Source organism: Salminus brasiliensis, chromosome 7 (genome assembly GCF_030463535.1).
Source record: "Salminus brasiliensis chromosome 7, fSalBra1.hap2, whole genome shotgun sequence".
NCBI classification, from domain to species: Eukaryota; Metazoa; Chordata; class Actinopteri; order Characiformes; family Bryconidae; genus Salminus; species Salminus brasiliensis.
This window is the reverse complement of record NC_132884.1, coordinates 10,574,807-10,592,843: the sequence shown is the minus strand read 5'-3', so window position 1 is coordinate 10,592,843 and position 18,037 is coordinate 10,574,807. Positions and strand designations below refer to the sequence as shown.

At 38.8% G+C, this 18,037-nt stretch overlaps 1 protein-coding gene across 1 annotated transcript; it reads left to right on the top strand.

Annotated features, from left to right (window-relative positions):
* Window positions 1-476: 476 nt before the first annotated feature.
* Window positions 477-11,479, top strand: igfbp5a (insulin-like growth factor binding protein 5a). Its single transcript, XM_072683796.1, has 4 exons — window positions 477-1,146; window positions 6,159-6,364; window positions 6,622-6,741; window positions 7,755-11,479. Exons 1-4 carry the CDS (start codon window positions 798-800, stop codon window positions 7,890-7,892), a joined length of 813 nt encoding a protein of 270 aa, XP_072539897.1. The 5' UTR covers window positions 477-797; the 3' UTR covers window positions 7,893-11,479.
* The last annotated feature ends 6,558 nt before the right edge of the window (window positions 11,480-18,037 follow it).

The window sequence follows — 18,037 nt, the reverse complement described above, 5'->3', positions numbered from 1 at the left end:
CATCTTTTTTGGAATCTGGTTTGTATATGTTATTGATTCCCACTTTAATCAGCCTGCACAATCTCACTTTTGGGGTAGATAAATAACAGGGTGATAGAAGGAAGAATAGACACGCTCAAAGCATATATCATTTCACAATTGGGGAACTAGTAGGAGTGTAAATAAGGCACATAGCAGTGGTAAAAAAAAATTCAACATTGTTTAAAATTCACAAATGAAGATGAAATGATCACTAATACATACAGCATCTGAAACCAGCATTTTCAAACCCTGACCAGTGTGTTGGAGCGCACGGGTGCTTTGGCAGGTCCACCTCAGGACTCAGTAGCTTGAAATAAAGGGAAGCCTCCCCTTTCCTTCCCTCCCCTCCCCTACCTTCTCCTCCCATCCCCTCCCCTCCCATGCATAACATGTGCTCTGTGCTTGCCTGGATTGCTGACACTTTGCTAGAGCCTGAGACTGCCTGCGTAGTGGAGGGAGGTCCAGGAGGCTCGCCTGTGGAGGAAGAAGCAGCGCACTGTTGCTTTTTTGAACTGGATAGTGGAAACGCTTAACTTTAACTACAGGCCGTCTAAACTGCAGGCTTTTTTGCTTGACAAAAACGAGGGACCACACGGGTGGTGACTTTTTTGACTTTCTAGCGCAGGGACTGTGCTTTTGTATCCAGCCAACCAAACGCTTCAGTAGCGGACACTGGCCGCATCCGCCGCTGACCGGCACTGTGTGAGTTCGAGCGCTTCCCGACGCTCTTTTGCTGCGTTCGTTCGTGTTTCCCTGTGACAGAGGTGCGTCGGATCATGCTTGTGCGCCTGTGCGCGTGGCTGGCGCTCGCTTTCTTGTGTGGCGCTCCCCGCCACCTCCTGCTACTCGCCTCGTATGTGCCCTGTGAGCCGTGCGACCAGAAGGCCCTCTCCATGTGCCCACCCCTACCCTTGGGCTGCCAGGTCGTCAGGGAGCCCGGATGCGGCTGCTGCACGACGTGCGCGCTCGCCGAGGGTCACGCGTGTGGCGTCTACACGGGAACGTGCAGCCGCGGGCTGCGCTGCCTGCCGCGCGCCGGCGAAGAGAAGCCGCTGCACGCGCTGCTGCACGGCAAGGGAGTGTGCACCAACGAGAAGGCGTACAAGCCGGCGCACGCGGCGCGCGGTGAGTTACCGGCGGGAGGGGAGGTAAAAGGTGGGGGACGTGAGGGAGATGCGGCGACGCTTGGACAGACGCGCAGGGGAACAGAGAAGAGTTTAGTTTAGGGATGCACGCACGACGTAGCTTTTGCGCTTGTTGCTGTCACTTCAATTAAAGTATCTTCATATTATTCTAATACATCCATGGACAAACTCAAACCAGTACTTTCATGTTTTAACTAATAGTTCTACAGTTAATGCAATAAACATATTACTTCAGCCAGTAATTTCATCGTTCCACAGAACTAATAAACGTCTTACTGTAACTAGTACAGGTAATAAGTAGTAGTAATTCTACAGTTTAGTTATTAGATAAATGTATTACATATATTTAATCTTTAACCATAGAACTGAGTAGTTAATCTATTAATATAACTGTAGAACTAAGAGTTAAAACATGAATGTACTAATGAAAGTACTACGGCATGGGTTAATATAGTAGCTCAATATAGAACTACACATTAACCATGACAGTACTAGGTAAATTATTATGACATAATCAAGTAGCTCAATATAGAACTACTAGTTAAGACATGAATGTACTAGGTAATGTACTAATATATTAATATATTGGCTCAACTGTGGATGTATTAGTTGAACATGCACAGAATAGTTAGAGTATTATGTCATATGTTAATGTATGTCTGTTAGCATAACTGCAGAACTACTAGTTCAAACCTAAAAGTACATGTTAAAGTACTAAGAATGTAGTTGGTCTGTGGTTAAACATCAGCACTACTAGTTAAACATAACAATACAAGTATTGTATTAACAGTGGTATAAATTAGCTTATTATATAGGTATATATATATATATATATATATATATTGTAAGTACCCGTTTAAACACTGAAGTACTAGTAAACATGGAAGGAATAGTTAAATTAATATGACATTAGCTAATATATAAGTTAAACTTTAGAGCTTCTAGTAAACACATAAAGCCACTAGTTAGCCTATTGTGACATTAGTTAATCTGTTAACTCAACTGTAAAACTAGTAGTTAAATTCTAGTTAAAATATAAGATTACTAGGTAGTGTTATAACATTAGTTCATCTAACTGTAGAAGTACAAGTTAAAAAATGAAAGTAATAGTTAAATATTGTGATGTTAGTTAATCTAGCTCAACTGTAAAAAGTTAAAATACAAAAAAACTAGTTAAACTATTTTGACATCAGTTAATCTACAGTATTATCTTAACTGTATAACTACTAGTTAAAATATGAAAGTACTAGTACAAGGTATAATGACTAGTCAGTCTATTATTTTAACTGTTTAACTACTAGCTAAAACTTGAACATATTAAACAGTATTTAATATATTAGCTCAACTGCAGAACTAGTAGTTAAAACATGGAAATAGTAGGTAAAGCATTAAGATATTAGTGTATATATTAGCTCAACTGTAGAACTAGGAGTTAAAACTTAAAAGTACTAGTTAAAGTATTAGGAACATGGTGTATTAACTAATCTATAATAGAATAATTAGTATAATAGATAATATGAATATATGGTGTTAAGGTGTTATACTCTTTGTCTGACAGTATATTCAATTGCAAGTGGTACAGTTTGTGACAGTTACATGATAAAATGGGACATTTCATAAAAAAAAATGTATTCTCCCAAAACTATTGTGAAAGTGCCATATGAAAAGGCAACAGCACAGGCCAAATTTTATTGGTATTAAAAAACACTGTGTACCTTTCCTCTGACTGGGAACAAAGTCCAATGTAGGAGCATTTTGTGCAATTAACTCTTATAAAGTCATATGAAGTGAACAGTAAAATTATTCCTAGTACAGACAATAGAGTCATGATGATGAATTTTATATTACATGATGATGTCATTTTTAAATGTTTGTGTAGAAATAACATTAGATTTGTCAACTATGTCCCCTCTCTCTTTATCTCTCTCTCTCCTTCTTTGTATATAAGCAAGTTAGATTCTTGCTTTGTGTTGATTCAGCAGAATCCTTCTGTAAGGGGCTTTGTGTTCCACTGAACATTCTTCAAGACGGTTGAACTCTTCTCCAGAAAGACAATACTTTCTTCCTGCTGTACCCACACAATAAGAGTGTGTGTGTGTGTTTGTGTTTAAGTGTGTGTGTGTGTGTGTGTGTGAGAGAGAGAGAGAGAGAGAGAGAGAGAAAGAGAGAGAAAAGATCTAAGGGCACATGTTTGATTGTGTGTAAAAGAGAGAGGAAAAGAAAAAGAAGAGAGAAGAAACAATTTTATCGTAGAGAAATGGGAGACAGAAAATGTAACAGATGCAGAGGGACAAAGGTGACAGGTTTCCTGTGAAAGAAAAAGCCAATATGAAAGACTACCTCCAGAACAAGAAAACAGGAGGCAATAATGGAAGCTGGAGAAAGAAAAAAAAGAAAGTGTGCTCAAGAGATCAAGGTCAGGTGCGGCAAACATTCTCAGGGCATGGCAGAGCTCAGATTAGCATAAATTCACAGATGACTACTCCCAGATTAGGAGCCCCAGCCTCTCATTGGTGTCATCCCTCAAGAAAAAAAATCCTTGTCAACTCAGATCTCGTTAACGAAAAAAAAAAAAAAATTGCCAGATGATGAAGCGGCAGATTAAGGGAGAAAGGCGGAAGCTCCCCCGGCTGATTTATTGCGGTGGTTTCTCCAGAATCAATGTCAGAGGAATATTCGCGGCTGATTTGCTGGTGATGGCGTCAGGAAGAGCTTGGGAGATTTGCTCATCCGGTGTGACCCTGTTTCCCCAGCCGCTTAGCTCCTCTGCAGTGGACGGGGAGAAGTGAAGAGGGGGTCAGGGCCTGGGACCTGATTACTCATGCTATACAGCTGGACACTGTGCTGATGCGAGACACCAGAGTTGACTGGAGGAAATGAAGTGGGCATCTGTCACTGCAGTGTTCAATTAAAAGACTGCATCATTTGCTGGCAGTTGGGTTAAAGCATATTTGGGCCTTGTCCTAATATAAGAAAGAAAAAAAGATTCATTAGAAAGCATGCAATGAGATGTGAAATGTGAAAACAGATGAAGCTGCATGATTTTCATTCATCTGTGGTCTTCTGATGGAGGAGCATCAGAGGGGGCTTTCTCAGTGTCTACTCCTGCTTTACTACACGACCTGATGACTTTTCTAGGGCGCGTTTATGTTTGTGTCATGCAGAAAAGTGTGCCAAATGAAATATGCATGTCAACTATTTCTCTGGCAGGCTGAAGTGATTTCTCCTAATAAAGTTTTACAGCACGTTGTGCAGCTTGCACTTGGCGCTTGTACATGGAGAAAGTGCGTAGCAGCTGGAGGAATGAAAAGGAAGAAAGAAAGAATGCAAAATAATGCCTGTGTTATATTAATATCATAACATATTTAGTACAAAAAGCAGATCCGTTTCGGAACATTTGCAGGCTCTAAGCAACCATCTACTTCGAGGCCCCTCACTACCTCAATCATTCAGTCAATCGCAGGCAAGAACAGAAAAAATGTATACTACATGGACAAACATATTGGGACACCTACATTTTACACCTACAGGAGCACATAGGTATTCATTTAGTGGGTTCAGACTGACAAGAACCTAATCCCCACTATGACATATGGTGAGATATCTCTGATATCACCCTTCTCTTGTTACGATAAAGGGTCAGAACCAGCATGTATATCAAAATCAGCCTGCTTTCAACAGGAGACTAAGTCTGTATTGGGGTTGCATTCCAGCAAGACAGTGGTTCACTGATCACAGATTCAATCCATTGCAGTGGACCCCTGGGGTGAGCTGTAGGGGACAGTCCACAAGAAGCAACAAGCACAGTCAAGGATCTGGAAAGATTTTGTATGCAGGAATGGCCTTAGATCCCTTTATCTGCGTTCTGTAACCTAATTCAACGTTATGAGAGAATGCTCAGTGCTGTTATTTTGGCAAAGTGAGCATAAAATACTAGCAAGTGTCAGTAATTTTGACACATAATTTTTTTCCTTTCTTTTGTAATACGCGGCACATGTAAATGGCTAGTTGCAGGCTTGCGCTTGCGGGCCTCTAGCTTATGTATATACACAGGAAAATGGATAGGTTGGCTGAAGTTTAGCTTACTGAAAGGTTAGATTCCACTCAGATTGTTCATGTAAGCCTGACCTCATAAGGCTTTTTCGCTCGTCTTGGTGGGGTTATGGAGAGTACTGTATCTGTGTTCCGTCCATTCATGCCGTGTTTTGTCAGTGATTACTAATGATCATTCTCCATTTGTGCGAGCAAGGGAACTTGCAACACCTTTTTTGTGCCCTTTGTTTGGGTAATCGATAGACAAAGAGTGGAGGGGAGAAAAGAGTGTTCCACACATGACTAAACACTGTTGGTTTCTGTCCAAAGCTGGCTGTGAGATGCTAAACATTAGTCTTTCTAAGCCTCCTTTACAAGGGGGGGGGGGGGGGGGGTCTGCACATGGGTAAAAGTCAGCAGCAGCATCCACTCATCCACATAAGCACAAGCTTAAGAAAGAAGGCTGGTGTTGTGAACGAGTGTGGGCAAGGGTGACTGTAGTCAACAAACTTAAAGGGCAGTAATCTGGCATGTGGAACAAGATTGATGGAGGGCCGGCAGCCAGAGTGTAGCCCATCCTGATCATCCTTCTCAGAAGATTTTTTTTTCCATGTTTATGCAGCTGGGATGGATAGAGACTGCCTGGGCCTTAAAGCTATCGCTAGTTTTCCGGAAACCTAAATGCTAAAGTCTTTACCTAGATTCATAACTACCATGCAGCGTACAGACAAGCAGCTGGTGCTTGGAGGAGAATGCTGATTCTCCATTCTGTTATGTCAGCTAACAGACACCCATGTTGGATAGCATCATGCTTAGTGATGGGGAAGAGGAAGGGCTGTTTCATCCACCCAGAGAAGCCAATCATGCTGTCTTGAAGTCTTGGCTATAGATTGCTGTGGCATCACCTGTGCATATTTTCTGAAAAATTTGTCTTCATATTCTGGTGCTTCTAATCCACAGAGCGGGAGTCACATGAGATGGTTGTTTCAGAGATGACTGACGATTTGCTTCCTCATGCCAAGGTGCCTTTGTACCCTCGAGACCACATCAACAACAAGAAGGCCCATGCTGTTCAAAAGGACAAAAAGCGAATACAGTCAAAGCTCAAGACTGTGGGCCACACAGACTACTCCACCTTCAGCAAAGACAAACACCAGTCTGAAATAGTAGGTTCTACATGTCATGCTAACTAGCTAGCAATGCTTTCTGACCCACATATACCTACCTACATTGAATTAGCATGGGTTATGATCCTATTTATAACTTTTTAAACCCCTAGCTAAAAGCTAATGCTACTTTTAGGATAAAACCTTACATCTCCATGTTTGGCATTATTTTGCATCATATGAGAACATCCGTTGTACCATAGGAAACTTGTTCATTCATCTCATTCATTAGCATGGGTGTTTTATGCTAACTGCAGGGACCCTGTCGAAGGAAGCTGGATGGTATTATCCAGAGGATGAAAGATGCCCCCAGAATCATGGCTCTGTCTCTCTATCTGCCCAACTGTGACAGAAAAGGCTTCTTCAAACGCAAACAGGTGCACCATGTGCTTCATGCACAGAGCTTTTTTTAATAGGCTGCACCTGGATTCTAGTTGTAGGTGCATGTGTTCTTTACCATACACATAAAACATCAATGTAAAATGTCTGTGGTTTTCTGGAGTCAGTGTTCATCTCACATTTTTGCATTAGCTCTAGCTTTAAATGCCTGCAAAATAATGTCTATTTGTAGTCATATCATATTGATTCATTTTAATTACTTTACTCTGACTAAAATTATGTCAATGTCTTTCTTTATCCATTTTCAAAGTTTTCATTGTGGTAGCTCCGTATTATTTGTAATCATCATCTAACACCTGGTCTAGCTGATTAATGGTTAACAAACATTTCATCCTAATACACAAAACCATCTCTGTGGTGGCTGGCGGTGTTCAGGAGAAATCTGATACCAATTGATACCCTTTATCTTCAAACTAGCTAGTAATTATGTTGTTAAATTGTACCATATTGTTTATGTATTTGCGGTGCAGAGATGCTTGGAACTTTGTGAAGCCTCCTTTTTTGCATACATTTGACTTAAAACCTAATATATCATGCAACAAGACAATGACCCTAAGCACACAAGTTATTCTACCAAAGAATGGTTAAAGAAGAATAAAGTTTTGGAATGGCCTGACCTTAATCCAGTAGAAATGTTGTGTAAGGACCAAAAGCAAGCAGTTTATGAGAGGAAACCCACCAACATAACAGAGTGGCTAAAGTCCCTCCAAGCCAATGTGCAGGACTACTCAACATTGATGGATAATGTTCTCATGGGATACTGAAAGGTTCACATACTTTTGTCCCTCACATATTTGTAATATTGGATCATTTTCCACCATAAATAAATAACAATGTCTAATATTTTTGTCTCTTTTGTTTGATGCTCTTTTTTTAGGATCTGATGAAGTTTTAGGTCAAACTTATTTAGAAATTTAGAAATTTCTAAATTGTTATATAATGTTTTATGATTTTTTCCTTAATTTCTTTCCTGTCTTTGTCTGTGTTGCAGTGTAAGCCCTCCAGGGGACGCAAACGGGGCATTTGCTGGTGTGTGGATAAGTATGGAGTGATAATGCCAGGTACTGACTACAGTGGAGGTGACATCCAATGCAAAGATCTGGAGAGCAACAGCAACAACAACGAGTGAGGGGTCTCAGCCTTGATTATATAACAGACCCCTTTCCCATCTTCCATGCCCTATTCCATCCACTGCCAAACATCCTTAAATATAACTAATTTGTAAGACCCTGTGCATAACCTCAGAATAGGCTTAAAAAGTAGACATACGAGTTGTATGTACCTCGTTCATATTCTGAGAGAACTCATATATCACATGTGAACCCTAATCTCCTCTGGGAATCCAGTTTCCGTCATCTCAGCAACAAGCCGACGTTTTGTATTCTTAAGCCTACTCAGTGCACTATAGATATTGTATATCATATCAGAACAATAATCGAGTCATGGGCAAGTTTGAACTACTATTGGTATAAAAGCAATATTAGGACCTGTTGATATTAGATCTATATGATTGTAAGAGGTGGTTCAGTTCCATTGTGTCTGTCCACTTTAGAGCTTGTTTACACCTTGCTTTAACATGCATGTCTGGATCGTAACTGGATATACCTTGACTGAGTATCAATTCTACTTTTCATTAAGCTGTGTCCCCAGTGTGGCTGAGTGAGATTCAATTGTAGTTAAAAAAGTACATCAACTTTGTTTTTGTTTCTCATAGATTCACACCTGTTTTAACGCTGTCAAATGACATAAGAAAAAGAAACAGGCTGAATCGAAGTCATTGATGATTTTGTCATTACAAATATCTATATACAGGGCACTAATGAGGGTACAACAGCAGTGTATTTACATGGGAGCATGAGCACTGCCATAGTATGTTTCGACACAACTGGAGTTAAATGATTGTTCCTAATCTGACGTGGTGAGTTTACACCTGACTATCTTTGTGGTCAATTGGAATTCAGGCATGATCCAAGCACCAAAAAAAACAAACGCAGGGTTGACGCAAGGTGTAAACGGCCTCTTAGCTGTGTGATTTTTTTGTACTTTTTGTTTTGCATAACTCGGTCAATGTGCAATGTAAATGACTGTCAGTGCTGGTATGTCAGCCCCACACCTTCTCCTCTAGCGACCATCAGCAGTAGCTGATCACAGGGCGTTAGCTTTGCGCCTTGAAACGCCTTCTGGTTTTTCAAAATCAGTTCAAAGAGCATAGCACAAGTTAGTTATTTAACTAATGGTGAAGATGTGGCATGTGTATTTTCTCCATATTATTAAAAGCTGGCACAGTCTCTTCATATATAAACTATCATAACTTTTAAATATGCAAATGTGTAATATTTTCCGATGGCTTGCCATATTAGGCAGACCTAGCTATTTGAATACAGGATGGGGATGAAAAAAAGGAAAGCAGGTAGCCATTTCTTTTACTCCCAGCAGCAGCTGCTCCTGGGGGTCCTTGGTTTCTAATGGAAATCTCAGTGCCTTTTTCAAACTCAAAAGCATTTGAATTCTGATTTACATGAAGATCACAGAGAAAAACACACACACACACACACACTCAAAGCAGAGCTCTGCCGTGAGCAAATTCAAATTTGGAAGGACGGCAACAAGAGAGTATTTGTATGATGAACAACAGGAAGGTGGTAGCCAGAACATGTTGAGCTTTCAGCGTACATAATTTAATTCTTCCGCTTTTAAACGAACATTTTGTGTTAGATTCTTTCTTTCGCTCACCTGACACCTTGCATTGCAAGTATGATACTGTGCATTACTGCTTCTGGAGAACTGATGGCAGGTTGGTTTGCAGCCAGATCATTTTGTGCAAAATGGTTTGAATTAGGGTTCAGACCTCTCACACGGGAATGCTGTAAACACAAATTGTTGAGTGAACTCAAAATATCAAGGCAGCACAAAGCATTAAGATTTTGGAGTTTTTTCAGTGGCTGCTTTCATAAGTATCCTTACTAAGGTTCATTTGTGTAACCAATTTAGCTTTGTTTATCTGACTTAATCACTGCTTTCAAAGTTAACTCGATAAATAATTGACTCCTACTTTTATAAAACATTATATTAACGCGTGTTCAACTTTCCTCAGAACACGTTGGCTGCCTATTGATGTTGCATTGGCGGCAGTTCGAAAAGAGGTGGTAGCTAACTTTACATGTATCGGAAGATGTATGTACTTACCCCCACCCTTTGTTTTGTTTTTTGTTTTGTTTTTTCACTGAAAAAAGCGTGCTATGGTTAATCAAGTTGTCAAGTTGGTGGACAGTGCACAGATGATAATTGACTGTGCATGTAGGATAACTAAGGATAAATCTATAAAAAGGCATGGCCTGAATGCCCCACATGTGCTACATTAACTTACTCATAAATCATGTTGATGGTCTACTTGACTGTAATAGGGAAAATGGTGTCTTTGTCACTGGCACTCATACTGCAATATGTAACTTTGCTGGATCATACTTGTGTAAAATCCTGTAATATTACTCTACCACTACAGTTGACATGGTTCTTTAACTTCTGGTGCTGGTTCTGTTCCTTAGTGTGTCAACAAATGCACATATACAGCAGTCCATGAGGGGTGGTCAAATCGCTGTTTGTGTTTATGACAGTGGTATAAAAGTGAATTACACTCCCCAGCTGTAGGGGGCGCCCATCAGCAAACAAGACCTAATCTCACAAAAGCTAATAATCTTCATGCACCATGTTGCCTTTTGGGTTCTCTCAACTGTTTCTTTTTTACAGTGCAGTTTGTGTGATTGTAAATAAGACTTTAAGGTGACCCAAAGTTTTTATTTGTGTTTTAATTTTTCTTTAAGCCGCTATCCTTAAAGATTCTGGCACTTTAAGAAGTTCTAATGTGACATTAAATCTCTTTAATGTTGATGTTTTAATGCAGGACGATTCCACTCCATGTGAGGGACGCTCACTGTTGTGGGAGATCTGTAGCATGTATAGTGATCTTTATTCGGCCAACTAGTGTGACAGGGTTTATGTGGTGCCTATTTCAGAAAAAAAAAAAAAAAAAAAATATATATATATATATATATATATATATATATATATATATATATTTAGGCCAAATGTTAGACCAAATCATGCATTTTCTGTAAACCATCTATGCGCATATACTGTGCAAGGTTCATAGCAATATCAAATTAAAATATTGCTCCTTTTGATGTCAGTACAACAAATTAAGCTTTTGATTTGTTTCTTATGACTTCTTTGAGAGTTATCTATTGAGGAATTGTTCGTTTCCTTCAATGTGACCTTAAGATTGCTCAGATTGTCATAACCAAGAGTGATAGAAGGGGTTGAATTTCTGCATAAAACATCTAAATATTAGTGTGTGGTATTTATTCACTGCATAATTTATATGTACTCTTACCTTTGTGTCTTTTGTAATGAAAAAAAGCATTTATTTAAATATAGTTATGTACTCAATTATGAGAATAAAAATCATGTGACTATTTCTCATGTCTTGTGTGAACTGTATATAAAATTTATGTACACACACACACACACACACACACACACATACATATGTGTGTTTAGTTTATTAGGGCGACCTCTACAGCTTTAGGTAATGTTCACATTAAAATGTTGACTCACTGACTTTAGTGCCATATGGGCTTCTGATCTCATGGGATTTTCAGACATAAGGGTCTTTTGAGTTGACTCAGAATGGTGGAATAAAAAAAACATATTCAGTGATCTGCAGTTCTGCAGCTGGAAATGTTTTGTTAATGAGAGAGGTCAACAGAGAATGCCCAGACTGATTTGAGCTGGTAGAAAGGCTACAGAAATCATCATGGTGTTCACATAAGCAACTTTTACATGTGTTCAGCAAACTAAGAATGAGTCTGACTGCATTTCGAGAGTATTCAAAATGCATGCAAAGTTGACAAATAGGTGTGCTAGTTCCTCCATGATGACCAAAGACCCAAAAGACCATCTTGGAAAGTCATATACTTGCATATCTAGATATGTCAGTTCTATACACCTCTTTTGTTATTTATGCATTTGGCTTCACTGGAATAACTGAGATCATATTCTCACTAGTAAAAACTACTCAACTGCATAGAACTGCACTCCACTGTCAGAAGTGTGATTCTGTTGCAGTCTATTTCAGGTTCTCTTTAGGCTTCCATTTGCTTTACCTCATTCTGACATCATCTTGGCTGCTCCTGGATATACCGTTCGGTTCAAGTCTCAGACAGAAAAAATATATTTAGAAAGCTATAGTGTTTTTGTTTTTTCAGCTAAACAATGCAATTAGAATAAATACAAATTAAGTCAATACAACAAAGAGTGATTTACTACAGTGGCATGCAAATGTTTGGGCACAGCTGGCAAAATATCTGTTCGTAGATGACTAACTAAAAAGGACATAAAGATAAAAACATACTTTTCAACATGTACACAAGATTACTGCATTCTGTTTGTTTTGCACAATTTTAGAGTAAAAAAAGGACAGGAGTATGCAAATGTTCTGGCACCACTAGACATTTGAGGTGTCAGATCCGAGATTTGACCTCTCAGATCTTAATTAGCCTGTTAGGGATATGGCTATGGTGCAAATTTCAAAGTCTCATAAAATGGGATCTTCAAACTTAGTCCCAGCAAGTCATCTACCCATCAAGTCATCACCCTAGAACCTGAAAATAATTGAAGCCTACAATGGAGAAAGCTACATGATGACAGCAAAGACAGCAAAGCATTTTCAGGTCACCTTATTCTTAGTTCATAATGTATTTAAGAAATGACAGTAATGTATTCAAGAATGGTGGCGTTAAAACTGAGGTATAGAAGACCGTTTTTTTTAGAAGGAAATGTTCATAAGATTCTGTTGAACTGCAAAAGGCTTTCTTCAAGATTTAGCTGACTCTTGAACAATGGTACACTGCTCTACTGTGCAGCAACACCTGCACAAATATGACCTTCATGGAAGAGTCATTAGGAGTGATGCATTGTATTTAAATAAAAACTGGCCAATTTAGTTTATTTTTATAATAGAAACTTCTATTTAGTACAAATTATAAATTATATTTATCTTAGCCAAACAACAATTTTAGATTTAATATATTTAATATCCAAATAATGCAATGTTAATTAATTATTTCTTATCTCAGTATTTTGGAAGAACATTGCTTAGTTACTAATCTAAATGTTCTGCTTTTATGAAGGTGTAATATCACTTTGACAATGTGTAAATACAAATATTTACTAAAAAAAACTAGTTATTGTAGTCTTTCAAGTCTAATCAAATAGTGTTCTTTACATTTTGTTAATCACAGTAAATATTGTAATCTTAATGTAAATGACAAAAAATCTCAAATTTTAATGAACCCTAAAAAAACATGTTGTAGAAGGCCGGAGATTCATGATATTCTTCTTTGATGCTAATGCTAAATATAAAGAATGTCTTGCGGGTAATAATATTAAATACAAAAGATGCTTTTCTTGTTTTCTATTATGCTGACACTGCAGATGTCAACTTCAGAAAATGTATGAATGTGAAGATTAAAATGTCTTTATTGTAAAATACAGAACTGAACAGGTGTCACCAAACTGTCACCAAACACTACCACAAGATGGCAGCATGAGCAAAAACAGAGCAGTCAAGCTGCATCTAGCTTGGTCCCCAAAAAAATAATCTTTGAATTATCTGGCCATAAAATTTGTCCATGTGGTCTGTTGCAACTTTAATTTGAAGATGTTGAGTTTAAAGCAGGAGCTTCTTTGTTGGCATGGGCACTGGTGTTACAACAGCCTTATGTACAGTGCCTTGCAAAAGTATTGAACTTTTCAACCTTTTGCCACATTTCAGGCTTCAAACAAAAAGATATGAAATTGTATTTTTTGTGAAGAATCAACAACAAGTGGGACAAAATCGTGAAGTGAAATGAAATATATTGGATATTTTAAACTTTTTTTAGAAATAAAAAACTGAAAAGTGGGGCGTGCAATATTATTCGGCCCCTTTATTTTCAGTGCAGCAAACTCACTCCAGAAGTTCAGTGAGGATCTCTGAATGATCCAATGTTGACCTAAATGACTGATGATAATAATCCACCTGTGTGTAATCAAGTCTCCGTATAAATGCACCTGATAGTCTTAGAGTTCGCGTCATGAAGACCAAGGAACACACCAGGCAGGTCCGAGATACATCCGAGATGTTGTGGAGAATTTGGATACAAAAAGATTTCCCAAGCTTTAAACATCTGTGAGCACTGTGCAAGCGATCATATTGAAATGAAAAGAGTATCAGACCACTGCAAATCTACCAAGACCCGGCCGTCCCTCTAAACTTTCAGCTCAAACAAGGAGAAGACTGATCAGAGATGCAGCCAAGAGGCCCATGAACACTCTGGATGAACTGCAGAGATCTACAGCTGAGGTGGGAGACTCTGTCCATAGGACAACAATCAGTCATACACTGCACAAATCTGGCCTTTATGGAAGAGTGGCAAGAAGAAAGCCATTTCTCAAAGATATCCATAAAAAGTCTCGTTTAAAGTTTGCCACAAGCCACCTGGGAGACACACCAAACATGTGGAAGAAGGCGCTCTGGTCAGATGAAACCAAAATCGAACTTTTTGGCCACAATGCAAAACATTATGTTTGGCGTTAAAGCAACACAGCTCATCACCCTGAACACACCATCCCCACTGTCAAACATGGTGGTGGCAGCATCACGGTTTGGGCCTGCTTTTCTTCAGCAGGGACAGGGAAGATGGTTAAAATTGATGGGAAGATGGATGGAGCCAAATACAGGACCATTCTGGAAGAAAACCTGTTGGGAGTCTGCAAAAGACCTGAGACTGGGACGGAGATTTATCTTCCAACAAGACAATGATCCGAAACATAAAGCAAAATCTACAATGGAATGGTTCACAAATAAACGTATCCAGGTGTTAGAATGGCCAAGTCAAAGTCCAGACCTGAATCCAATCGAGAATCTGTGGAAAGAGCTGAAAACTGCAAACGCTCTCCATCCAACCTCACTGAGCTCAAGCTGTTTTGCAAGGAAGAATGGGCAAAAATTTCAGTCCCTTGATGTGCAAAACTGATAGCGACATACCCCAAGCAACTTGCAGCTGTAATCGTAGCAAAAGGTGGTGCTATGTAACGCAATGAATAATATTGCACGCCCCAATTTTCAGTTTTTTATTTCTAAAAAAAGTTTAAAATATCCAATAAATTTAGTTCCACTTTACGATTGTGTCCCACTTGTTGTTGATTCTTCACAAAAAATTACAATTTCATATCTTTATGTTCGAAGCCTGAAATGTGGCAAAAGGTTGAAAAGTTCAAGGGGGCCGAATACTTTTGTATATACCCTGTATATGGCTTTGGTGGTTCTTGGATTGTTCCTGACCATTCCTCTCAGCTGTGGGTGACCGTGAATGCTGTCAAACAAACTCTTTATATTGGGCCACAGAGACGTCAATCCCTAACAGGAATGTAAAAGACATTGGCATTGGAGACTTTAAAGATTAAAAGATATGATGATATATATTTTATGGATGATAATAATTTGGAAAATGTTTCTACTGTCAATTTTGAAATCCTAAAATCTCTTTGTTCTCCTATGTGTCAGAATTCTGGACAATCCACCTTCAAAAGCACATTCCATCACCTCCCCAATGTGCAGATTATCCAGCTGAAACCAAAAACAAAGATTGTACTGTCAAAGTTCACATCAACTAGGTTCTCCTACTTCAGCAGTTAAGTTCTTACACTTAAATGTTTGAGAAATACACTGCATGAATACAAGCAGTGAAACTTCAGTACACTCTTATCAGTAAATTGGAATATGTCTTAATTACATAGCATGTGAGGTATCCAGAGTGATTTGTGATACAAGTTGATTGCCCATTATGGTTTGGATTTTTCCTCTTAAGGTTGAGTATGTAGAGTATGTATATTTGATTCCACCTTTGCAGCCTTCAGGCATGAACAAGGAGCTCCTTGCAATGACAAGGAAAGCATGGCAGTCTCAACCTCAAAGAAGAGAGGGTGAGCTTTCTGCAAAGAGAAAGATGTTAGAACAGAACCTTTCCATTGGCCAACCAAATAGACTTTACCCTGGTGAAGTTTTGGCCTTTTTATCCACACTAGGCTCCACTCCACATGTTCTTGAACCAACCTGGAGCTTCTCTCCAGACAGCAAGTTTGACTTAGGGCGGCGCTTGTGACCATGGCGCTCCTTCTTAGCACTGGCACATGTGATGAGGTTGCTAGAACTGCCCTTCACAGCAGGAGGATATGAAAATATCTTCAATCAATTAATGCAAGTCAATTTAAAACCATCAGTTTAATGAATCAGCCAAAACCAGTACTCAGTTAAATGCCCATAGTTGAGGCTGACATCAGAAGGGGACAAATACATTTTTCACAGCACTGACAACCATAATACTTAGTAAACCCTCAGCATCAAGGATCATGCCTCTTTTTCATCATTAAGCAAGATCATGATCAATTTAGACTCTGGCTGTGGTTTCTGTTTAATTCCAGATATATGACTATAGATGTAGGTCCTACAAAGTAAGGCAATGAAAAGTCACACCAATAATTTCTGCTTAATGTGTCCATAGTTAACTATGTCTGTACAAATGTAAAAATTGTAGTACATTTGTGTGTGAAAGACAAAGAGCAAATGCAGCTGATAGCTGCTTTTATTTATACATAATACTATTATTTTAAGTGATCTATAATCATAAAACTAGTGATAATTTGGCATTGTATTTATAAAACACATACTAATACATAAGCTCTCACATAAGCTCTGATGTGTTTTATTTCAACACAAAGTAACAATAGCACAGCGAATTACATTTCCTCTGTAGTGAGCCATCCATGGATGGTAGTGAGACATCCATCCATCGGGTAGCTAGAATACAGAGGCAATATCAAAATGTCTGCCTCTTATAGCACTCAAAGACTAGCACAAAACCACAAGCATACAATAGTGTACAACTGCCTTTAATATTTTAAATAGGAAACAGAACTTTCATGTGTAGTGTGTTTTTTTTTTACAGTTTTCAACACTGATATAACCAATGCTGGCTAAAGGTGGTTGCTTTGCCCAAACAGCTATGATTTACTGCAGCTGGCTAGCATAAAGCAGCTTTCTGTATCGTGCTATAGGTGTAGCGAAATGTGGGCACCAGCCAACATTCTTATGTGGGGTGCACATGGGTGAAATGTGGGCAAGGTAGGTTCCAGGTGGGCATGGGTTCTGAGTAGGTTTATCCATTCTGAGAGTTTTTACTGTGAGAAAGTTGAGCTTCCTAAATGGCCCCATTGTTACAGACCACCCAAATCTCACATGGGTCTTATCTAGGCCCTGTATGCAGTGTCCAACCTGCATTGGGTCAATGTTTTACACCTCTGGTCCCATCACGGACCCTGCTGGGGGCCCATATGTGGCCAACATGGAACCCATGGGTAAAACTTTCTGTTTCTCAGTTGGGCTAACCATACAGGCCCCACATGGGCATATTCTCCTTAGTAGGTGTATTTTTGAGTATCATTGAAGATAACCAAAAACAACACTTTTTCCATGACATCCTGTCAATGTTGATGGAATGTCAATGTTGATTCACAGCAAGTCAAACTTTGCTAAAATGTCAAAAAAGTTCTAGTTGCCTAAATAAATAGTGGGTATAATATTCTGATAAAACACCATATTGGAATTTTTTTCCCCAGCGGAAGTATAGATAGGATATTTTGATAAGCTTAATAACAGAAAATGCTCCCAGTATTAAAACAGTAGGGGAATATTTGAAGCCTAAATCACTTTTTAGAAATTGCTCCCACTGATAAATAGAATATTTTGATAGAATACATTTTATTAGAAGGTAAAAATAAGGTAATTAAAGTGATTATTAAGGAGTTTTGGTCAAATTTCATTTACCATGCACACTGGAACACTCAGGAAAATAACAGTAAGCTAAGCTTGTATCTTGTACTTCAGAAAATCAGATTTCTATTATTCGGAACACCAAGTAAGGCCTCTGTTCACGCTCACAAAAGCTTCAATTCATGGCGTGGAATCCACAACATGTTGGCATGTTGATGTGACAATTCTTGCAGGTGGTGTTCCATTGTAATTGTAATTTTCCATTCCATTGTTATTTAAAGATTTGCTTCTACCTGCACCTGCCTAATGGTATTTAGCTAGTGAGCCAGCTTGGACAGACATTTTTAAACACAGAACATCTAGTAGAGCATAGATACTTGAGCCTTGTTGCTTTAAAAACATGT